This window comes from Leuresthes tenuis, unplaced genomic scaffold, assembly GCF_036924035.1.
Source record: "Leuresthes tenuis unplaced genomic scaffold, fLeuTen1.0.hap1 SCAF_21, whole genome shotgun sequence".
NCBI lineage: Eukaryota > Metazoa > Chordata > Actinopteri > Atheriniformes > Atherinopsidae > Leuresthes > Leuresthes tenuis.
In genome coordinates this window covers 21,600,555-21,625,455 of record NW_027325375.1, presented here as the reverse complement: position 1 = coordinate 21,625,455, position 24,901 = coordinate 21,600,555, and the positions used below count along the sequence as shown (strand labels likewise).

General features: G+C 39.6%; 1 protein-coding gene across 1 annotated transcript in view; it reads left to right on the top strand.

The window, feature by feature from the left end:
- The window catches only part of igsf9bb (immunoglobulin superfamily, member 9Bb), a 105,109-nt gene that overhangs the window by 47,343 nt on the left and 32,865 nt on the right, over positions 1 to 24,901 (top strand). Inside the window, exons 4-12 of the mRNA XM_072375286.1 lie at positions 2,405 to 2,556; positions 4,266 to 4,383; positions 10,502 to 10,643; positions 12,734 to 12,879; positions 19,305 to 19,447; positions 19,550 to 19,690; positions 19,785 to 19,901; positions 20,241 to 20,391; positions 22,874 to 22,985. Of these exons, the coding sequence (XP_072231387.1) occupies positions 2,405 to 2,556; positions 4,266 to 4,383; positions 10,502 to 10,643; positions 12,734 to 12,879; positions 19,305 to 19,447; positions 19,550 to 19,690; positions 19,785 to 19,901; positions 20,241 to 20,391; positions 22,874 to 22,985 (1,222 nt within the window). The remainder of the gene's footprint in view (positions 1 to 2,404; positions 2,557 to 4,265; positions 4,384 to 10,501; positions 10,644 to 12,733; positions 12,880 to 19,304; positions 19,448 to 19,549; positions 19,691 to 19,784; positions 19,902 to 20,240; positions 20,392 to 22,873; positions 22,986 to 24,901) is intronic.

Below are 24,901 nucleotides of genomic sequence, written 5' to 3'. Positions count from 1 at the left end.
TCCAATTTGCAAGTCCTAAAATGACAAGATAATTTCGTAAATTTTTCAACCTTCACAACAAATATCAAATGATTGCCAAAGTGATTAAAGCAGCCCCTTTCCTTGAAAAGACTGAATTCTCTTTTTTATGAGAAGATAATGCAGAAAGTGCAGAAAACGTGAAGATATGCAGGACTTAGAACTGCTCGTGTCTGTAATGTTAAACAATTTTCAGACCGCCTCGCTTTTTGAAATCCTGCGCTGTAGAGAAAATGACCCCAAAAAAAGTATAAAAATATTAAGCCAACAAACAAAAACTGAAATGCGATTTTTTTTCCAAAAGTAGTCTGACTCAGCACTTTCTGGACGCCTCTGGCAGCGGTTGTAGCTCTGACTTTTCTCGCTCTACAAGCTTTGTACGCCAGGATTTAGGCATTTGATCCCACTCTTTCGTGCAGATGCTTTAAAGCTCTGACAGCCCGGATGGGAATCCTCTGTAAATTCCCATCTTCAAGTTAAGTGCTGCAGGCTTTAGTTCTGGGCTCCCGTAGGATTCTTCAACACTGGTTAAGCGAAGTTAAGACCAAACCATTTTTGGTGATGTTGGATTGCTGTATGGTGAACTGTTTTTTTGTTTTTTTTTTAGCCAACAACTGACTGATCTTCATCAGCTGTTCCAGCTGTCGTGCTTAAATCTCTCCTTATAATCCATCTATCCATTTTCTATACTCGCTTAATCCAATTTAGGGGGGTCTCCTTATAATGTCAGACAATAATACTAATAGCTCTTGGAGCTCCTGGTTCAATTCCATTTTGCTTGCCTGGTTGTTGAGGAGAACTGGAGTAAGTCATGATATTGAACAATACAAAAATCTAAGAGGCATAGGCATTCACTTCCAACTTTTAACCATTAACTGAAGCACGAACATATACCATTGGTAACCATTGATCAAACACCATTTTGCCTCCAATCTGATCTGCCAAATTTGTCTGCAATGTGAAAATCTTGCTTCAAATGATGCAGTGTGAAGCTGAGTTGAGAGACTTATCATAAAGGTAAGACTGCCTTTCATCCAGTTTTCAGTCTCTACAATGAAGACCTGATTTATGGAGAGTTGCAAAAATGGTTGTTTTTTGGCGGAGCCTCTCAGGCCATTGATTTCTTGTTTTTCTCCCCTGAACTCTCGTCTCAGTCGCACAGTTTAATCAAAAACCGAACGCTCTCCTGGTGGATTCTAATTTTTTCTGAACCTTTTAAAGAGTTGTGGTCTGAATACATTCATGTTTGTCACTCTCCTCTTCCTGCTGTGTCATGAGCTCCATTATGATAGGGCTTATAAATCTAAAAATGTGGACTTCGACGTGTGCAACCAACCAAAGCACAAAGCCCACAATTGGGTACGATTAACTCATATGCATTATAGAGTGGCCACATCGTAACTTGTTTGATTGGCCAGTTGGTAACGGTTTGATATCTAATAATTTAGATCTTTTTTGTTCTGTTAATTTCTATATTTATTTTTCTACATAAAACACAAAAGATGCACCAAAAAAAATCCTCAGGTGTTAAATCTGGAACAGTTCAAGGCTGAATAATATTGTATCACTGATTATATATATGTATGTTAAGCGAAGTGATTAAGAAAATGTAAAATCATGACACATGCTATATATCTATGATGAATAACTTAATCCTAACTTGTTTATATGGCTTTGATGTCTGTGAATCATCATTAAAAGTACCACTAGGTACAGTTTGATCGTGTTTTTATCCAATTATTTTGATGCGCACAATATCTTTGAAATAGCCTAAAAAGAGCCTGTTAACATATCAGTCAAAGCAAATGGCAATGAGGTGCTGTGGAAACAAACTGATGGAAACTTCATGGAAAATCAGCATGAAATGAGCAGAAATGGCATATTTAAATCTTCTTTTTTCACATTACTTTATTTGAATGTTGGCCCGAAGCTCCCTTCATTTTGTCATCTCAGTTTGTCGTCTGAATCATCAAGGCACCAGCGACGCTCAGCTGGAGAATTAGCACTTACAGCCCTTTAGCTCAGCAGACCAACTCTTGTCGTCCTCACAGCGCTGGTGGCACTGGTGCACGCTTCTAGTTCTCAGCTGAGCTTGTGGCTCAAAGGAAAAAGTAACTTCCGGAGTGGGACTTTAACTGGGACATTACTGAACTAAACAATTTACGTCATCATTGTTGTAGTATTGTAAAAGTTGTCACTGTCGTGAACTGCTAACTGCTGGCTATATGCAGCTGATTCAGTTGAAATCAAGCCAAAACAACTTGACCAGCGAAAACATTTGTTGCTCTGTCCTTATTCTCTGCTCAATTCTTTTAAAACATTTTTGAAATGTCACTACTTATTTTTTTCTGTCCAATATTTTCCCTTTTCCTCCCTGACTCCCCAGCCCCCCCCACATTCACAGACACACCACCTCAGTACGTCGAGGCCAAGGAAGGGGGGAGCATCACTTTGACCTGCATGGCCTTTGGCAACCCCAAACCCTCTGTCAGCTGGTTACGGGAAGGCAGCCTAATGGTCAGCAGTGCCAAGTATAAGGTATATTCTTTCTCATTATGTCTCCTCAGTCCATTATACAGGACAACAGCTGTACACCTCATTTATTTTGGCTTGGTTGGTTATAAAACTGACCAAATTCAACAATTTTCTGTACTGAAAATTGGAGCTCATGCTGTCATTCATGATATCAGGAGAAAATGTTTGACGTTAACAATGGTGAACTGGTTGATAATGGTTTGGTTTTAAAATGACAGCTTGCACTCTGATCACGTGAACAATAAACAGCCAATAATGATAAACATCATATAACCTCTCAGTTGGAAATCTGTGTTAGCTTGTGCTTTATTGATATTCAGCAGCTGAACTTACCTATCCTATATTCATTTTTAGTTAGGTGTTCATTCTGAAGTTAAATTTCTAATTATACGTAGCTTCCAAAAGAGCTCTTTTTAACTGGAGCAGTATCTCAATCCAACACAAACAGAACCAAAAGTGAAACTTAACTTAGAGTTTACTGTCTTAGAAACACCAGAGCTGATTGGATTCTGGTCTTATTGCTCTCTTTGTTTGAGGCTTTTAAACAGAAGAACATGGATTATTTGGTGAAAGCTTGCTCTTTACTGCACGGCAGAAGAAATCCTGTCCAAATCGTACTGCTGCTAAACATTCACACTGACAGCTTCTATGTTAACGAAAGCCAAAAGTATGCTTTCAAATTGTATCAATGCACTGATAAGGAAACAAAAGAAAAAAGGTGGTTTTTCATCTGGAGGCATCATAAAGATGGTCCCTCTCAGCATTGTCACTGCCAGTCAGTTTACAGCCCATTGGCAAGGTGACTTGACGGAAAAATGTCTGGAAAGTGGACGCCCCAGACATGAGAAAAAAATGGCCATTCTAAGTGGCAGAATAGGAACCTGTTGCTAAAATTGTTTAAACCGACGGATTAAGCGGGTATAGAAAATGGATGGATGGATGGAACCTGTTGCTGAGTTAGCGGAGTGGTCACCAGTCGAAGTTTGATCTTTCGCCCCACCATTTGTTGATGCGTCTACAGGCAAAACATGCACCCCACACTGCCACCAATATGCTCACCAGTGTGCTGCATGTATAAGATAAGATGTACTGTATGATTGTGTGTTATCTAAGGGATTTATAGAAGTTGCTCAAGGTTAAAAGGCGCTAGTAAAGTGCAGAGTGGGGATGTTTTTATCTGATCTCAAGTACTGGACGGACGTCCCGATCAAGGCACTTCTTTGATTGATGTGATCGGGTTACTGAATACATTTCTGAGTCAATTCCGATCCGGTTGTTTCATATCAATAAGGAAAGATAATTGGCACATGGCTAATTAACATATCAACAGGTTATACAGTAGGAGTTCAAGTGAACACAAGCATGTTGCATTCAATGTCATCTGGGAACAAAATGTTGCTCCATTCAGTGTCATTAATGTATACTGCAACCGCAGTATAACAGTGTTTCTCAAGTTTTATTTGGTTTCTATTTAATGTTTTTGAAGCTTTGCATTGCTTCTTAATCTGATGGAGGTATATGAATAGAGATCTCTAATTAATGAGAGTGAAATTACTGCAGTGTCCAAAAAAATTGGAATGTTTGAGATTTTCTTTTCCACACTTTAGTTTGGCTTCAGTGTTTGTGCTTGTATAATAAGCTTGAGTAAAGATAGTTTTTGGAACAAAAGTTCACCCTAAAAGTTAAGTATACATGTCGGTGTGTGAGTTCAGGTGTCTGATGGGAGTTTGACTGTGTTATCCATCACCCGGGAAGATCGTGGGGCCTACACATGTCGAGCCTTTAGCCCCCAAGGAGAGGCCATTCACACAACACGGCTTCTAGTCCAAGGTAGGTGCTTTTAAACTGCTTTTAGAAGATGCACATTTTGATGTCTATGTTTTGTTGTGGTATAAATCGTAAGCAAAAAATGATTTGGTAGAAAATTGTGAAAAAGGAACGTATTCAAAGGATGAGTTTCCCAGCTTTGAATTGTGAAGACTGGAAGTCTGGGGTACTCTAAAACAACTTTGTGAAAACTGAAACAAACTCAAGCATTTGACTATGGTAGAAGGGATCCATGTGACGTCAGCAGGCATGTACCTGAGTGGAAAAAAAGAAAGCGTCAAAGAGATTACTACAATTCAACAACTAGAATCTAAGGCTGCTTCAGTTTGCACCGTAATGCAGCCACTTTTTTTAGTTGGAGTTTAATTTCATAGATGAGAAAGATGAATAAATGCTGCGGTGCATGAATACATTACTGTATGTGTGCAGGGAGCAGTATAAGCAGGTGGAGTTTGGACGGGCCTCTGTAATTGCCAATCACATCCGCTCCCCTCATCCTCTTTAAAATACAGCAGTGAGTTTAATGAGCGACAGTGTGGGGAGGCGTTGATGGAGGAAACTGCTCCCGGAGGTGCCGAGTAGCACAACAAATGCAAAGCATTACAAATACTATATTAAAATGCACAATGCGACTTTGGGAGAGAGTGTTTTGAAGAGGTGCTCTCTCTCTCCTTTCTCTTGCCATTGTGAAGCAAATTTAAAGGATAAAAACATTATTACAGTAAAAGTCTCAGAGCGAAGAAAAGGGGCATATTGTTGCAGGTGAGAGAGCAGTTGGTTTTCTAATCACAAATGATTTCTGGGCTCACTCTTGTCCCGCAGAGATGTTGTTTCAAATGAAATATGATAATAACACACGTCGACATTCAAATTGTTGTTAATGCAGGTTGATGCAGAAAGAGAACAGTAATATCCCCTAGCAAGCGAGTCTTTAGTACGATGGCTGAAGCCCACTTAAAAACATGCACACTTACTAAGAAACAGGGCTGTCACCATATCTGATTTTCACTCCACCATTTTTGTGGCAAGATGATACGACATTGGCGGCATTATCGCAATATGAGAAGAAAACTTGCTAACAGACTAATTCATCACACAACAATCTGCATCATTCATTCAAAAATGTTTTTATTTATTTAAGAGATCAAATCTTCTCTTCCATCCATGAAATCCATTCTTTTAATGATCAGAAGTAATAGTTCTTTAAAAAAAAATTTTTTTTTTTAGCTTTTTGGCTCCCCCTACAGTTGTGGGATAACACCACTGTGATAAAAAAAACTAATCTCAGTGTGAGCCCTGCACATGTACAGCCAGATGGATTTGTAGTCATGTTAAAGAGGTCACTAAGATGTCGACGGACCAAAAAGCAAAATGGTGTGGTGGGGGGCTGAAAACCAAAGTCGTGAACTGCGTTATCTCAGCCCCTGAGTCCTCCAGTGGAGTTTCGGTGCACTTCCGAACGAGGCAACTGCACATAGTTTTAAAGTTCACAAACTTTTCTACAGTGGCTTTAGGAGCCTTATTAACGTATTTACATGCTATAATTAACACTACACACAAGCAACAGCTGAAGTTGATGCGAATGTTTTTAATTTTGTAACCTGACATCCCAGATGGTTTGTTAATCAGAACCTCTCACGTCATCCATGGACCTGCCAGTTGTTTACTCCATCATAGCACAGCAAAGAGCTTGTTTTTGGACCGTATGATATGACTGCCGTTTTTGGAATTAGTAAGTCTCTTCACCGCCAACCCTTGAAAAGTAATACGTTTATAGTTTTGCTCTCCCGGCAATCAAAAGCAAACAGTCAAAATGTATCTGTGTAATAACCTCAGATTTGACAAACGTCACCAGTGAGGAGAAATGCCAAAGCAGCAAACGCAGCACTGCAGGTCATGCAACGTAAAGACTGAACGGATTCAGCGGATTGGTCATGACTCAACCTCTTCTGCACTCTAAACTGAGGCTCAATCTTTTGACCTCTGACCTCAGATCCATTTAACTCCTCTCATTCTTTGAGAAAGTCAACAAAGTAACAAAGGTAGGCTCACTTAATCATGTTTTGGTTAATAAACAGACTCAGAGTCAAATTTTACTCACATTTTTATAGTTGATAGGTAAACAAAAGTGCAGCTTTAGTTACTGTGTGTGACAGCACCATGCTGGTTAACAATGTTCGCACTCGTATCATTGTTTGAGATGAAGCCAAGGATGCTCGTTCGCACCTGCCAAAGCAGGGGGAGGGCCTTCACTTTAAGACCACCGGTGTCATTAATGACATGTGTTCCCTGATAGTTACACTTAGACGCTTCAAAGAGACTTAGCAGTTTTTATGCTGGTTGTTCGTTGCTTTTATTCATCACAGAACAGACGCTGAACTTGTTTGCAGAAAGGACATATTTCTTTTAGCGGCCGAGCACAAAGCCGGGGCCGAGCCAGAGAGCTTGTTTGACTGTCCTGTATAATTTACGGGAAAGACGGATTAATAGACGCCCTCCTGGAAAGCCATTGAGCAGCAGATCAGCTAAAAGACTACAGTGCCAACAAATCTCCAGCACTCAGCTGGTTCCAAATAGGCCGGGTTGGCACTCACACACACACACACACACACGCTCAACAGCAACATAGTCGTCCAGCACAGGCTGGTCCTGTAAGTCCTGCTAAGAGGCTGGCAGATGGAAATGCTCTGCTTGTTAACGGATCAGGCTGTGGGCTACTAATCAGAACTAACATATGGGACTAGCAGTTTATAGTTGCAACACTGACTCAACTGTGCTGTGTGTGTTTGTGTATGTGCACATGTTGATTACATTCTTTTAAATCTGTCCTTGAGTGAACCGAAGTTATGAACAATTAGGAAATTCAAGGATTAGCGTCTGCATATGGGAGCATCCATCACTGAGAGAAAGCGTTTTGAAGATCATTAAATGACTCTCTTATGCTTTAGCTGCCACATTGTGATCCCGAGTGTGTGTATGTTAGGTGCTATGCTATGGTGTGTGGCATTTTCCTTTAATAACGGGAATAAATAGAATATATTCAGAGATTGGTGTTGAGGTAGTACAGATGGCACTAGTTCCAAAGAAAAGGACCAAGGTGCTGAATTGTTGCAGTTTAGTTTCTACAGTTCTGTAATCGGTGGAGGCCTTTTGCTGGAATGATGAATATTTCACTTAAACTATTAAGCTCACCCTGTAGAGGAACTGTATTTGTTGTGGTCACAAATGTCTGAATATATTTACACAATACTAATGTTTGATTTACCCAATATCTGATTTTCTCTCATTAATCAAGTAAAAGCTTATTTTTGTCAGAATTGTAAATTGTTATATAGATAGTTAAAAGTTTGCCTCAATATCCACACAGTGCTTTGTAAAGTTAATCATGTCCAATTTATAGTTAAAAAGTCTCAATCTACAACATTTGTGTCAAGTTCAAAGCCAAACAAACATTACAAAGTATCAATTTTTTAACTGAAATACAAATATATTGCACTTGAATTTGGACTTTTAAAGCCTTTACATTTTACAATTTTATGCATTTTAAGCCTTTAAGTTAAATGGTAGTGCTCCTTTATAGACAGATGACACATGAAGCATCTCAAGTTGTTCCAAGTCATGATGTTCTAATTATCAGGACATCAAATACTGCATTTTTGTCAAAGATCTTGCTGTTAGTACTGTTTTTTTGGGCAGCGTATCCATTTTTCGTGGATTTGCTACATATACTCAAACGTATTGAGTGGTGCTCTCTGATAAATACAACCACCTAGTGTATGATAAGTGGTTGAAAGAAGAGGAATATTGCTTTTAGACCAAACTCAGGATGGTTATAGTTAGAGCGAGAAAATGGCTGCAAATCATGGTATAAATATATCCATGTGTACAAGGAGGATGATCCATCTGGCAAAGCTAGGATCATTCCATAAATTCTCCTAATCCGTTACAGAGTGCTAAATAAGTATGTGATATGGCTTTGAGGTCTTAAATGACATGACACATAATTCAGAGTTGATGTACCAGTTTCTTTTTGTTTGTTTTTTACTCTGGGGCCATGAATACTTCATAAAAGTGACACATGCTGTGTGTCCACAGTGCTGTGCAAAGGTCTTGATTAGATTCGTTTTCTTTATTTCCTTGTTTCTCTATATTTTGCCCGTTGCACCTGACCATTTTCAGAAGAATGTTGAACAGTGTTGTGTCTACACAAAACAGACTAATTGACAAAGAACCAAGTTTAAATAGCATCTTTTGGCACTTTGTTAGAACTACATGGACGGTTGACTCTCAAGAAGCCATTCTTAAGGAAGGGAAACAGGGAGAAAAGGTTGAGCTATGCCAAATGACACAAGAAATGGACTGAAAATCAGTGGCAACAGGTCTTATGGAGGGATGAATCCTTCCCAGAGCCCGGACCTCAACATTATTGAAGCAGTGTGGGATCATCTTGACAGAGAACGGAACAAAAGGCAGCTGTCATCCAAAGAAGAGCTTTGGGATGTCCTTCAAGAAGCCTGGAGAACTATTCCTAAAGACTACTTAGAAAAATGACAGAAATCCTGTCTAAGAGGGTTCAGGCTGTGTTGGAGAATGAAGGTGCAATCTAAAGAGAAATTTGAACTGTCTCAAAACTTTTACATAGCAAAGTATTACTTCACATACATTTTTCACTGCAGCAGGTAGACTCTCTTCATTTTATTATTTGACCATCCATCTTTTGCAGGATCATAAAGGTTACATCCTGTCATTGAACTCCCTCCATGGGTGCTTGTACCTTCTCTACACCATAAGCTTTTTTAGAAGCTCAAAATGTGCGTCCCTTTCAAACCAATTTCATTATACGGTTGTACTTCAGAGTGACATGTGTACCCTCCCAACATGTTTCACATTTTCCCCATCTCTAAGTACTTTGAGTACTTAAGTCTTTGCAGTGGATTCACACATCCATTTCTATCATTTAAAAGACTTCACTGCTGTAATTCTCCATGACCATGTCAGATATACTCTAAATACCCTAAATTCAATTGTTCATCTGTCAGTGAGTGCCTTGCAGAGGCTGAGGTTGAATGAGCTTTGTTGTTTTTAGTCCTATACTAAGAACAATACAAACCTCATTAAAACTAAAATTAACTCAAAACTGTCTTCTAGGCTAGAATATAAAACAAAAAGAAAATACTTTTCAGGTCCACGACTCTATCTCTGTCCTTTCTGTCAAATCCATTGTCTCTCAGAAATTCCTTCCATTGTGTTTGTGGCTCTGCCATGAATATTTGAATATCTGCTCATCTCCTTCATTATGGATTCAGCCTGAATATTCATCGATATATGGTTTGGCAGCTGTTTCTGAGGTAACCGTCAGTTTTTCCCCATCCTCTGAAAGCCTACAGTGCTCCCCCGATAAGCCAGCCTGTATGTTATGCACGCAGTCCTCCTGGTCGTATCTTTTCCATCCAAATCCCATCCGCAGTTCCATGCTTTCCACTTCCTGACAGTCGAAAGAATCATTTGAGCACCAGTCGTGGAGGACAGCCTGGGTTTGGCCTATGTGTCCTCTCATTTTCAAACTTATACCCTGCGCCTCCTTCAAATTCTTCTAGACCGCAGTCAACCAGGGACTTTCCCACCGTGTGACCACCGATGCTGCTTTCTATCTCAGATTTAATCTCAGATATTGCAGTCTTCATAGCGTAAAAATCTCATGAGTACACATTCTAGGATGGTGCCTATTTAGCCATTTACCTTTTAAACTGCCTCGAAATCGACATCCAAAATCCAAGTGCCTGTCTCAGCTCCCCAACTGCTCCTTTTATCTATTTTAGAAGCAGAGGATCAGACAAAACAGTTGTACTTTTTAGATGCCGTATCATGTTCCAAATGAGATAACTGCTCGGAGAATAAATTAATAGATAGTGATAAAGTTCTCATTTCCTACTGCATGTAAAATAAAAGTGGCCACCCATTTGTTACACACTGTATGTCATTTCATATCGCTGCAATAGATACTGTCCCGTGGTTTGGTTAGAATTCTTCTTCATCCCTATTTGCTGGTGAATATCTGACATCACATCTTTATGAATGAGCTCCCTTTGTCTGTTTGATGGTTCTGTGTGTTCCCCACCAGGTCCTCCGTTTATTGTGTCACCACCAGAGAACATAACGGTGAACATCTCGCAGGACGCCTTCTTCACCTGCCAGGCGGAGGCCTATCCTCGCAACCTGACCTACACCTGGTTCTGGGAGGAGGACAACGTCTTTTTCAAGAAGTAAAGTTATGATCGGGTTCATTATTTTCTCTTCTGCATCTGCAACTCATCAGCCACAGTTAAAAATCCTGCATTGTGTGTATGTGTGGGTTTTTTGTGATGGATGTTCGACACAAAGTAAATTAAATTGGGGAACAGGTTTATTGAAATTACACTTACAGCTGGAGTGACAAACTAGCTAAAACGTTTGATTTAACATAGTAAATTCAGCGTAACAAAAATAAATACCATGATTGATGGATGAACAGAGACACTGTATATAAGCATTATTAAAGCAGACAAAATAGAGAGTAAACGCAGATGAGGGCAAACGGGAGAGAGGAGAGAATGAATTGTGCATTTCTGCCTTTTAAAAGAATATCAGCCACTTGATCATTTTTGTGAGGTGTTGTAAGTTAATTGTCTACTTCATTTAATGAAAAGACTACACTGAATGCTAAGCTTTCTTGTGGTTATAACCCATTCAATAATTGGTTTAATGTCTTAAAAAGTGTCTTCTGAGTAAAAGTCACATCTGAAAATTCTGGCATGTGATAGTAACTGTGAGACAATAATTGGGTTGATGTGGAAAATGCAAAAGAATAGACAAAAACGAAAGGGATTCTGAGATCTACTTGGACTTTATTTATTTGCAAACAGTATGTTTAATGCTTTTTCCTCACACATAATTTTTTTTGCTTTTCAGGCCTGTAACTCATTAAAAAGAAGTTTGGAGAGTAAAACTCTTACCGCTTTGTGATGTTGCCGTTTCTTTTCACAACCCTTAAAAGCCTTTCTGTCATTGATGATACCAAGCAATAGGGCCTCTCATTTTGTATTTGATGCCCATTCTTCCTGCAAACGCATCTTAAAGCCTGCAACACGACTGTGTTGTCGAACTTCTCCACGTATCCTGTTTTGGAGACATGTCCGTCTGCCCTTGAAATGCTATTTAAGGGTAAATTTAAATGATAAAATGCAACAGTGTTGTTGAATCATGGTCAAAAATAAGACTAGAACTAAACAAACATGATAGGTAGTGAAAGTTTGCGGATAGATGCATAAAAAAATGCATACATTTTAGTTAAAAGCAAGACCACAGAGATGGAGGCTGCTCCACAGATGTGGGCCATAAGAGGAAAGAGGATGGACTTTCAGTTTTAGTATTTTACACATCAGATCATTACGCAGGCTGAGACAGATTTATTTGTAACTGGCCAGTGTTGGCTGGTTAGGCAGCTGATGGTTCAGTGAGGCTCTAAGACCAACTGTCTCATCTGCTGCAACCATTCTTTTGTATTTTTACGTGATTAAAAGAAAGAAAAACAGGTAACTCTGTAAAACCTCAGTTTGTCAGCTTACTTGATTGCTTCAGCTGTTACATCAATGTAATGAAATAAAAGCACGTGGTTTGCCTGCATGAAATACTCAAGTTAAGTAAAAGCACATCCAAACTGTATTGAGTTACGTTGATTAAATCCCTTTATCTGGGAGCCCATTTGTAGTATAACTTTTATATGTGTTTACATACTAAATGTCCAGAAATGTGACTGTGTGTTTGGCCTGGATACCCTTAGTTTTACAAGCCTGTAATGCACTGTTATGGAGAAGTTTTATTAGTGTGAAATATATGGTATTGGTATTGATAAATCCATCAGCCTCTCACTGGTTACCTTGAAATATTTGTGTGCAGTTGGGTGGGACCTAATAAACAGGGGGAGTACAAGTTCCTTTGAAGCCAGTAGACTTGTAGAGTTCCCCGGAAACCAGCTGTTCAGCTATGAATCATAAACCAAGCTCTGTGCCGGCCGTAATTTGTATCTGGATCAGAGCTACACTTCCGCGGGGACATGAGGAAAGAAATATGAGTATATTGTCGCCATCTTGCATCATGTACGAGTGACTAAAAACATGTGAATGCAGCCATAAATATCTTTCAGCAGATGATGGAAAATGTGTTGAAATAACTTATCAGGAAATGTTCAGTAAGACGAAGAACTGTGTGAGGCTTCACAAAATGGTTCACATATTATGAACATTTATTTGAAAGACATTTTGTGAAATACTGACTGACTTTGACCCAAACGTTTCCCTTCCCTTCATGTCCACAGCGACCTTAAGCGGAGAGTCAGTATTCTCATTGACGGTTCTCTCATCATTGCCCAAGTCAAGCCAGAGGATGCTGGGAAATACACCTGTGCTCCCAGCAACAGCCTGGGCCAACCACCGTCTGCCTCTGCGTACCTAACAGTGCAATGTGAGTGTCCCGCCAGCATTTACTCCTTTTTAACGCTGTCCTCCTTCATTGTAAGTCCTCTTCATATTCATAAATCCAAGGGAAGATCATACTCACCATCCCAGCAGCGGTTCTAGTAGTTTTCTCCATTGAATATTCTTGACTGAAAAAGCAGCAATGAAAATATGTCTATTTTTAGGGATTTATTTCTGAGAGTAATGCTCAAGAACTTGGAATTTGACTGAAAATGTCATACTCTTGAACAGGTATGGGTGTTCCTACTCGATTATGTTTGTTCTTTCTCTTTTAATTTTAATCTTCCTACATTTGAGAACAATTCTGAAGTAAACACAAACGTTTAAACAAATCTAAATGTTTTCTGTGTTAGTTTCCTTAGAGTTGTTGCCACCACCCAGTCACCCTTTGACAAACTGAGGCCTTTGTTACATACAACACATTGTATTCATGTAGGAAATGCTCTTATCGACTTACAAATAAGGATCAGATTGTATGGGCAGCAATGTGGGACCAAAGACCACTCTTCATCCTGAGCCACAATACTGTCACCCCACATAAAGCTCACTCACATTGACCAAATAGTGATTAAGTTTTATTCAGTTTTTGTCATACAGTACAAATGAACAGCTACAGTCTTCTGAGGGATCATAACATAGTAAACATTTTGCCTTTTAGCCATCACTTGAAGACATATTCAGCCCTGGCATGTGGAAACAGATCGATACTAGTGGTTCTTTAATATCTGAGGCTGTGCTTGTTAAAGTGAATGGTGAGAGGGATTTATTATAAAAACATATTTTGTCAGCAAAGTATTTGTTTTCAGTGTCACTAAGGTATCTCTATATAATATCCACTGGCATTAAACATAAGCAGCTCTGGGGGGATGCTTGGAAGTTTAGACTAAAGGCATTATATGTGGAATATTAGTGGTTGGTGTCTTTAAACCCATCCTGTCGAACTTGGTCCTTCCTCTCCTTTTTCTCTTAGTAACGCTGCATTCGATGTGCTTTGGAAGTGGCATGTCGAAACGCAAAATCACATCATTTTCAAGATGAACAAAAAAGCTTCTTTTTTTATTACCGTATAAGCTTTCTTTTCTGGATAATTCATCTGAGTTGCCGGTAGGAAGTCCGACTTCTTGTGGCTTTTTTTTTTTCTCCTTCCATGATGAGAAACTTTGAGTTTTCTGCTGCAGATGAATTATTTAAGTCATACAAGTTGTGGTCAGTCACAACCCTGTTAGAGGCTGTTGAAATAAATGGATTTCATGTGAAATTTCACAGAAAGTGTTTGTACATTTGTGTTTGGATGATGACGGACTGCTTAGTTTTATAGTGCCCACACTTGCACCACTTATAGGCTGGTGTCTAAACTAAATATTCTCCATAGTGTGCCTTTAACTGATGATACTGAGCGATCCTGAACGTTGACCCGTTGAGCCATGCATCGGTAAAGCAACCGAACACAGCAGCACTGCTGCCATTGCTATAAAATTGATTAAGTTATTGTTCTTTATCATAGACAGAAATTCAGCTATGAAATTAATTTAATTTTTACTTAGCCAAAAAACTGGAGGGATTTCCATGTGTTCATTATAGCGAGGCTTTTGCTCTAAATGCCCTTCTTCAATATCATGTTTGAATTGATTTAATTTCAAGTTAAAGAGCTCTAATGTGCAGCTCTGCTATTACAGATAAACTGAGAGCACTTTGAGTGGCATCATAATTATGTTAACCTTTCCGTGATTAACAATAATGCTGCCAATGTTTCGCTCTTGCCTTATTTGTAATAACAGTAACAATAGGATTTTTTTATTTTTTATTCTTCACAAATTTTCATTATGACAGCCTCCTCCTCACTGAATTAGGCAACATGTTATAGGTACATTTGTTGTGGGGAAAAGTGTGAAATGGTGCACAGAGCCTAAAGAAGAAAGCCAATTTCTTCATAAAGAAAGCTGCTTCCAGCCTCTGTTTATAACCAGGCCTCGCTCAGCTGTCTTGACTCACTTATCGTGAAACTAATTCAGTGTTGTACCTTCTTAATTTCACTCCTGTAGGTTTTGTTCATTTGTGTTAGATTTCATTAGAAAAAAAGACCCTTCCTCAGCTAAGCCTGACTAAAAATCCGCCCATTAACACTTCGTTCAAACTTGCAGTCACTAAAAACATTTCCAGACTGTCGCTCTGCTCTATGATAAAATCCCGGTTCATTTTTTTGAAGCGTCATCTGACCAAATCACCATTCAAGTGACTTAAAGATAAGTGTTACATGTACGATGATCTTCCTCAGAGAAAGTTGGAACCTCCACAATGTCTTGAACATTTTCTCATGGCCAACAGCATTGCGAATCAGACACACCTCAGTCAATAACTTGATTTTGTCCCTGCTATAGCCCCACCATGGCGCTGCCTATGTCTGAAGTCATGAACGTTAGCTGGTGCTCCAGTATAACTGGTATGCCTGCAAAAATAAGTGCGATTATATGCGTTGATTTTTAACGCATTCATTTTGGTATTATTAATTCATCTTAATTAACGCGTTAAAGTCCCGGCCCTAGTTTTTTTAAATTATTTTTAGCAAACTGGAACACTTTTTCAGTAAAAGTTGGGGGTGTTTTAATATCCACTTTTCAGAATCTTAATCAACTGGGTTGTGGCATATTGCAGACTATTGATGATCAACTGTCCCTTGTGAAGCTTGTTAAGATATTACCCTTCCTGTCCAAAGCCATCTTGATGACAAATTTATTTTCTTTCTTTTTTTTTAGGAAACTTGAACATGAAGCAGATTTTAATTTGACACTTTTTGTTTACCGTGTAAAAAAAAACGTCTGACAAATGAGCGGGAACTATGCCTAACTCCCAACAGATAGACTTCTTAAGAGATTTACCCAGGTCTAATTATAACTCTCTGGTTCCACAACAGCAGAGTAGCAACAGTAAGTGAATCACTGACAGGTTTGATTGCATTGAATCCCAACAGACTTTTTTGTCTTTGTCCTTATATCGACCGTACGAATTAAGGAGAAACCCCAGTTTGGTCTTAAGTCAAAGGTGCTGTAGATCATGTGTATCGTCTGCACTGTGCAATCAGTTTGTACACTCCATCAGTATCCAGGCTACCTTTATTCAATGTCTCAGACAGGCTAATCTCACCCAAACACCGGCTTTCTTTCTAAAACACACTTCAGTTTTTCACATATGCTCTCCCTCTCTGCATCTCTCATGTATTCTCATTTATGTACATACATTCCTGTGCACCCTAACTTATCCATCTCTCCCTCCATCTCTCTCTCTCCGTGTTTCATCATGGTTTGCCGCCCCCTCATTTCTCTGCTCTAAAGCTTCATCAGTCACTGCCGGCTCGATTCTTTGTGATTCTGTCGCTTAGGAAAAGCATCTGGCTGGTGTTCGGAGCGGACAGGCAGAGGCAGCAGGAGCTGCGAGATGGCAGCCTCGTCGACCAGTGACAACTGGCATTAGTCAGAGCAGCATACATTTTGAATTCCTTCGGTGTCCACCACTGATATCTGCATGCTTGTGGTGTGGGTTTGTGTGTGTCTGCGTGTGAACAGATGTAGGCAACACCAGCCGGGAGCGGGAGGGAGACATGAGAGAAGGGGGGATTACATCATTGCTGTAAGACCGGGGACTTTTCTCGTCAGACTGCAGGGGGCTCTCTCTGTCTTTCTGTCCCATTATTTTCTCTTATTCTAATCTTTTCCTTTTGTTCCCTCTCAGTCTATCAGTTCTCAACAGTTGCTCCACTCCCTTTTTCTCTCATTCTGTTTAAATCTATCCCACACACTCTCCTTTTCTCCTTGAACTGCTTGCCAGTGAATAACTTCCCCAAAGCATCTTGCAGTGTGAACCAGCGTGTCGTGAGCGATAGGGCTGTCTGAGGGCTATATTTAGAAACTTGGCTGATATTCTTGTCCGTGGTGCCGCTGGCGTCGCTCCTCTGGGTGCAGAGTGCTGGCAGGGCGATGGTCTGGACTTCAGAGGAGAGCTGCTCTTGGTACAAAGTTGCTGTGGGCGACAGTGCAGTTCATTCGACCTCACCGCCTCATGCAGTCTTTTTGCTTACTTCCTCGCCTTCTCCTTTTTCCTGCCTCGGTCTCACCACCTCATCCTCAGCTCTCTTCCAACAGCTCCTCTCTGCCTTACGTCATCCAGTAACATCTCTCTTTCTCACCTGTCCTCTTTCCCACGCTCAGCCTCACTCTTCCTTCGTTCTATCGCTCCGCTGATAGCACTCACCCCTCCTCTCCTCACTCACACCGTCTCTCATCCTTATCACACCGTGTGCACTGTGAAGCGCTCTTCCCTGACCTCAATAAGGCACCGCACTTTCCCCCCCACCTTCAAAATTCTTGATCAGGAGGAAATTTTACTTCTTTACTCTCCTCTTTGCCCCCTTTTCCTTTTCTTTACAAGACAGCATCCTCTTTTTCTCTTGTCAATTTTTACCTAAAGGCGACAGGTCGACCACATCAAACCCAAATTTTACTTGATTTATAGTAAATATGGGAAGAGATAACCACTAAATAAAGAAAAACTTCAGTTAAATACTGAAAAAATCTGAATAGATAGAATAATTGCGGTTAGACTTGGAGTCATGGAGCTACAGCATTTACTCTCAGTGGGTCATAATGGGGAAGATATTTGGAAATATTATTCAAAATCTATATACTCCCCAGCACATGGTGAAAACCATGTTTCTGTCTGTTACTTGCTTCGCTCAACATAAAAACTATAAACTGGGAGAAACAGCCTTCGTGGCTCCTTCCAAAGGCTGAAAAATATCTTACTTGTTGAATTGGTTTTAAATAAATTGACTGTAGAAATTATACGTTGTGCTTTCAGCTTTAACGGTGGCATTATTCGTCTCATCTAATTCTAAAGCAAGGGGCTGGTAGTGGAGGCTACATTAGTGACTGCTGGGTCAGCATTTCTAAGGATGGCCAGTGTGTGGGCATTTTTGTAATGTTTTTAACCATAACCACTACTGTGTTCCAGACTTAAACAAATGTAAAAACGTCTTTTGGGACTTTTGTGTTCTCTCTCTTTTACTTCCAGTATCACTACAAGGCCAGCAGTTTGATTTAATGGATCACCATGTAGAAAAACTATACATACGCAACTTTGCTTGATGTGCGTATGATAGCAGCTTTCATAAACACAACTGAGTATTTAAAGTTGTTTATGACTGTTAGAAATGACTGTTTCGGTGTCATTTGCTTAGTTTTGTGTGTGTTTATGGGTTTATGGGTTCTGACCTTGCAAACATATTCCATTATGCATTGGACCCTGAGAAAAGACAGTTTGCTGTAAAGTAGACCCACAGAAGCACCAAAACCATGTCTGACCATAAATCTGATGTCAAGTATGGTTTGTTTTGACATTTGCTGTTATTGTTATTTCCAATGTGGTAGAATTTGGACCAATTATCAAATCCTGCACTTAAGCTTAACCCACAATCAGCTTTTTAATTGCACATTTTGAAGATGTGCAGAAGAAATAGAAATTGCAAATTCTGCAAAATTTGTGTTGGAAAAGTGTTTTTTCACTCGCTTGAGATGGTTTTTGCCTTTCTTCTTTTTTTTTTTTTTTAGAAAGAGTTAATAGGCATCAGAGCAAATAAAAAGTCCAACGGATCACCTGAAGAATCAGCTTTTTCTACCCTCAGAGAGTAAACATGACCAATGCTCACTGCTATGAAAGAATAATCACAAAAACCAGAGCGTATTCCTGAGAATCTCTCCATTTTACTCCTCTTTTTTTTTCTTTGACTGTTTTTTTGTGTGTTTTCATTCCGCCACTTGTTGACAATACCGCTCAGCCCATTTTATGTGCTCCAAAGCATTTAAAGGAAACAAGCTGAACATTTTAGCCTTGAATTCAGTTCCACTTAATGACAGCAGTCTTAAACACTCATAGAAACTTGCTCATATTCATTTTCGTTTCTTGTTGTGGTTGTGACATTCATGCAAGAGCTGAAGAAGCTAATGCAGTGTATAAATGGTCTTTGGATTCTAGAAAATCTAACGTTTCTTTCCCAGCAGCAAAAAGGCATGAAATTAATGTTCTACAACCTTTACCTCTTAACATACAGTAAAGCAATTAACCAATTAGGCGAGCTAGTCACTCATCATTTAAACACCTGACTTTCAGTGCCACTAACAGCTTCATAGTTGGGGTTTTCTGAAACATGCTTTTGGTAAACAGCAAACACTGCAAATACAAACAAATGCTGCTCCGACACCAGGTTTACTCCAAGCACAGCAAATTAATTTGTCATTTTGCCATGAGCCCTCTACATGTGGGTATTTCCAAGCTTCTCCACACAACTTTTGTAATCACCAGCCATTGAGTTCCCCTCAGTATAAAGGGTTGGTTTTATCACTTCTCTTTCTCTATCATCAGATCCTGCCCGTGTGGTGAACATGCCGTCTGTCATCTATGTGGCCATTGGTCTGCCAGGATTCATCCGCTGTTCAGTAGATGCCAACCCCCCTGTAACTCTGGTTAAGTGGAAGAAAGATGGCCTCCCCTTACGGATAGATAAGGTGACGTGGTGCTGCAGCTTTGGATGACTGAAACCAAATTGTTCATATATTTTTGTTCGAAGCTTCTTTTTTTTCTGCTGAACTGGACTTCTCCATCCACAGTACCCTGGATGGAGCCAGATGGACGATGGGAGCATCCGTGTGGCAGAGGTGACGGAGGACTCTCTCGGCACCTATACCTGCATGCCTTACAATGCCCTGGGTTCCATGGGATGGTCCCCTCCTGCTCCCCTGGTGCTAAAGGTACACACATTTGATTGAAAACATGTCTGATGCATGCATCCAGGACAGAGTGAAACTTTTTCTTTACTTGGTCTGGCTGTTTCAACACGGTCAGGACCCTCCTAAATTCTCAGTGGTTCCTGGAGGGGAGTACAGGCAGGAGGCTGGGAGAGAACTGGTCATCCCCTGTGAGGCGGAGGGAGACCCTTTTCCCAACATCACATGGAGGAAGGTAAGACACCCTCACACCTTAGACTCTGCTTGCGGGTGTGCAGTTGTGTACTTGTGTAAGGACACTCATTAATAAACACTTCATGTTGTGTCACATTTAGTGTTTTTCATTGAGAGAATGCTCAGATTTGACCTGCTCAAGCTACTGTATCCCATATTAGTTGTTTTACCATGTTTAAAAAAGATTTGAGAAACACAACTGATATTATTACAAGCTGATAAAGGGCCTCTTTTTTTCTTCAGAATGACATTTGTGTTGCATTTGCCGATGTATCGGTCACCTGTATGCCTCTCTTCCATTTGCTGACGCTCCATTTTCTCCTGCCTGGGTGGACTGCAGGTAGGGAAGCCCAGTAAAAGCAAGCACAATGTTCTGCCCCGAGGCAGCTTACAGTTGAAGTCACTTACAAAGGAGGACCACGGGGAGTGGGAGTGTGTCGCCACCAACGTTGCCACGAGCATCACTGCCAGCACGCATGTCCAAGTCATAGGTACCTTTTAATACACATACATGTTATATAGTTAATGTAGGAACTTAGATAAATACATCAGAAAAGTTTTTAATCTTATCGACACATTATGAGCTAAATCAACCAGTGCTTTAGCTTAGGATTCCTCCTGTAAATCTACAGAGAGCCATCAAAAGTCTCAGAAAGTCAAGGTCAGACCAAGCTTCAACCAAACCTGACTGTGTGGGGTGGGGCTGTCCAACTGTTATGTGTGCACAAAGATTAAATTAGAAGCTAGCAAGCTGAGTATAAATTCTTACAGGCTAGGTCGAGAACACAGAAGAATTAAGCCCGAGTGAGCAGCTGCAGCACTTTGCAAGCTGTGCGAGGTGGCAGGGGACCTCGTTCACTTGCTCCCAGGTGAATGGGAGCTGACTGTGGACACCGCTCGCTCTGGGAGTGCCAGACTAGATGGAGTTAGGGTACCAGGCTAGAAGAAGAAGCTAGCAAAGAGATGTAAAAAATGCCTTTTTTTTTCATCCTGTTTGTACACTGTCTTGTAACTTTTTGAAAATGTTTTTTTTTCTATTTTTTTGGCACAAGTGGCCCTTACTCAGCATTTGAAAAGACAGGAAAGTGAGGTATGACATACAGCACAGGTCAGAACTCTGGGCAGGCTGCCACAAGGACTTCATCCTCCTCCGCCTTTCTTCTCAGTCACCATTTAAGCTTTGACTGGAGCTCTTAAAATGATATCCATTCTTTTTAAAGAAAAAAAAAAAAAAGGAAAAATGCAAGTTCTGAGTAATGCTTCATCTTTAAAAAAAAGCCCTGTTTCGTTGTTTTTTGCAGTTTACTTTCAAGAGCAAAATACATGTTACATTATTAATTAACATGAAAGAGGATGCTCCAGTTTCAAGATTACAAGAGAAAAGGGTTTATTTTAGAGATACTGACAGCCAAAGTTTTGAACCAGGTAGAAAGCAGAAAAGGCTGTGTCCAACGGTAACAGCGTAGCGTATGCACAAACTATTACCATGTTGTAAACTAGTCAAAAGACTGAGTTTGAAGCATAGGCTTTTTCTTAATGCAGACCTGTTTACAGAGGCTGAAGGTCCTTGTCGCAGCCGGTTCAGGTTTGAGTCTGGGCCTGTGGCTCTCTGGTGCATGTCATCGCCCTCTCTTTCAGTTTACTTAACTAGCCTTACAGCAAGTCTGCAAAATTATGGTTACACATTTTTTCTTGAATGATGTGATATTTTGTACAAATTGTGACATAATCTGACAAAAACTCTGCTATATTTCATTGTAAAACATGCATACTTTTACTATATGCAGCCCATTCCTTTGGGTTAGTTTGATATAGTTTAGCATATTTATTGAATGTTTAGTCAAAGGAGAATATCATTGTGACTTTGATGGGGATAAGAAGCACATTTCAAAGGAACCCTTAGTTAGCAGAACAGAACCACACACCTGGAATATGATAATATTCCAACTGCATTAATTATAACATGTCACATGTCTTAATGCAGGCAGTGGCTATGATTTGCTTTTGGCCTGTTGTTAGTCATAGCCTGTTGTTAGAAAAATTATATAGTTATACTATGAGAAAAGCTGCAAGAATAAGAGTTCTGTGATGGGGAGAGGTCTCCTCCCCAACTTTTCCATTCTCATAATACTATGTATCAAGCAAAAGTGTTTTGACTGCATGTACTCGTCTTTCCCATAATATTAAATGGCGAGAGATGCCTTTTCCCATAACATTGAAGTCCCTTCTCATAATGTTAAATGGCGAGAAATGCCTTTTCCCATAACATTGAATGTCCCTTTCCCATAATAATGAATGGCGAGAAATGCCTTTTCCCATAACATTGTGTGGTCAGCAAGCATAAACAATATAAATAGCAATAGCACTATTTTGTTAGGCAGACAACTGTGAGCCAGCTTCCTGACAGGTTGTGCGGACTTGTCTCTTTCTTGCAAGTAATAAATGTTTTGTGTTAATCGTATCCAGCGACTCTGAGCCTAATTTTGAGAGAATTTTTCTGACACCTGTGCTGATGTTGATGATGTAAGCCTGTCAAATCAGAGCGACACAAAGGATGTTTTCGATGGCTCCATATTGGTCCCCTGTTACTTTGGCTAAAATACAATAACTGAATTAAAAAGAATAACCTCGGTTTAAATAGAAAAATAAAATTGTTGCAGGCAAAACATTTTTTTCCATATTACTTTAATTTGAATATGTATATATATATATATATATATATATATATATATATATATTCAAATTAAAGTATATATATTTATATATCTTTGGACTTCTGATTGTATTATTCATGCCATCAAAAATTGTATTTACTGCAGCCTGAAGTTACGTTGAGTTGGTTGCTGCTTAACATCACTGGGATCAGCTCACAGTGAATCTGTTTGACAAGCAAAATTAATGACTGCATCGTGACACTGCAGGGCTACTCAGTGACTAATATGCCCTTTTAACCACCGCTTTCTCTTTGTACAGGCACAAGCCCCCACGCCCCCGCCAGCGTCCACGTGGCAGCCTCCTCCACCTGGGCCAACGTGTCCTGGGAGGTCGGCTACGACGGAGGCTTCCAGCAGACATTCTCAGTCTGGTACGGCCATGTGTGAGTCATCCCAGCATGCTTTGCTTCCTGCTTTTTTTCTTCTTTCAATACGTCCTCCGTTATTTCTGAAAATGTCTTTTTCAGGGTTACGTTCAGAACAGTTGTGAATGCGTAGAGATGGAAAGTACATGGAGATCCAGTGTCAGTGAGTTTCCATCTCTAATCTTGGAATTTTTTGGAGGAATGCATTACAAGGAAATAAAAACAAAAATAAAAAGATAAGATAAGATCATTGCAACTAAGCTGAACATGACCCAAAGTTCTCTGTTCTGATGCTGCTTCTGCTGCTTTGCCACTGCTTGACTTGGTAAAAGGCCTGGGTTGAAAATAAGATTTTAGCCATCACTGGTGCAATCTAGTTGAACAAATTTTCATTAGTTAACATATCAAAGGTGTTTTGTTGTAAATTATTATTTTTTTTAACTTGTTTCTAATCCTGGCTTGGATTATGTCAAAGTGTAAAGTATTTAATCTTTTAGACTATCGTTTTAACCCAGGTCTACAAGGGAACAAGATATTTTGCCTGTTGGGTGTTGTGAAGCAACTTCTAAGGGTTTCCCAGAAAATGCTGTATGAATGTGTGTATAAACAGGGGAAATTAGCTTGCAATGTAAAGTGCTTTGAGTGGTCAACAAGACTACAAAAGCATTATTTATGCAGTCCGCTTAATAATTAATAACCTTGCATAATTTTAGATTTAAATAAAAAGAGAAAGTAACTGATAAACTGATAAGTCAGTAACTAAACTGCTACAATAAGGTAAAATTAGAACTTACAATATGAGTTATGACTGGAGAAGAGTTGTTAAAGCATGCATTTAAAAATGTTCAAATCTGGACAGCCAAATGAATATCTGTTATATCTGCATTGACTGGCATAATAGCCACGGTCTTCCTAATATGCTAAGCGTGAGCAAACTAATCTTTTTTATTGTGATTTAAGCATTTTTTTTTTTGTTGTTGTTGTTATGAAGCAAATCACATCAGGGATGGTGTTGCTCATGAGTTACCTTGTTCCCACTCATATTAACAGGCTATGCTCAGTAAGGACAAACAGAACTGCTGCATGTTGTAGTAGTCTGCATTACGGATATTTTGTCTTTAAATTGCAAATTGGAGTTAATTCGATTTATTATAGTGCTAATCTATAAGAAAGAATATCTCTGATTGATCTAAACGATCAAATCAGTGCCAAGGTGAGGCATTAGCTTGCCAGTGACTGGTATGTTAGACAGAGAGCTTGCTAACATGGTAATGCTAATGTCTGCAAACTAATGATTTTTACAATGATTTTAGGATTTTTTGTGCCGGAAAACAAATCACAACACAGGTGGAAGTGCTCATAACTGAAGCTGTACTCATTCAGACTAACAGGCTGCGCTCAGTATTGACAAGGTGAGCTGCAGTTTGGCTGAAAAGCAAACTGAATTGCTGTGATGACATAATATTTTCCAGCATCTCACTTTCCTGAACTCTGTGTTGAAAATTCTCTCAGGGAATCAGAGTTTCACTTCTAAGAATTTATCTTTCAAATGTCTTTTTGGAGCTCATTATTGTCATTGTTATTGTTATTAACAAATGCAAAAGGGTCAAGGGCCAATAAGTGCTAGTTAGATGTGTGAAGGCGTTAGAGGTGTTTGGAGAGGCGTTATATGAAGAGATCATTGTCTTCAAGACAGACATTTCTGCTCTTAAAGCACTCTGATAGATGCTTTCAAGAAAAAAAGTGCCATACAAAAGAGAAAAGAATTCACAAAAACATCATTTCAATTTGTAAAATACCAAAAAATAGGATAGTTGTGAGCAGGAATTATAATTATAATTGTATAATTGTAATTATAGCAGGATGCACCATAACCTGACCCTGCTTACTGGAACCTGTCATGTTTTATTCATACGGTGAAG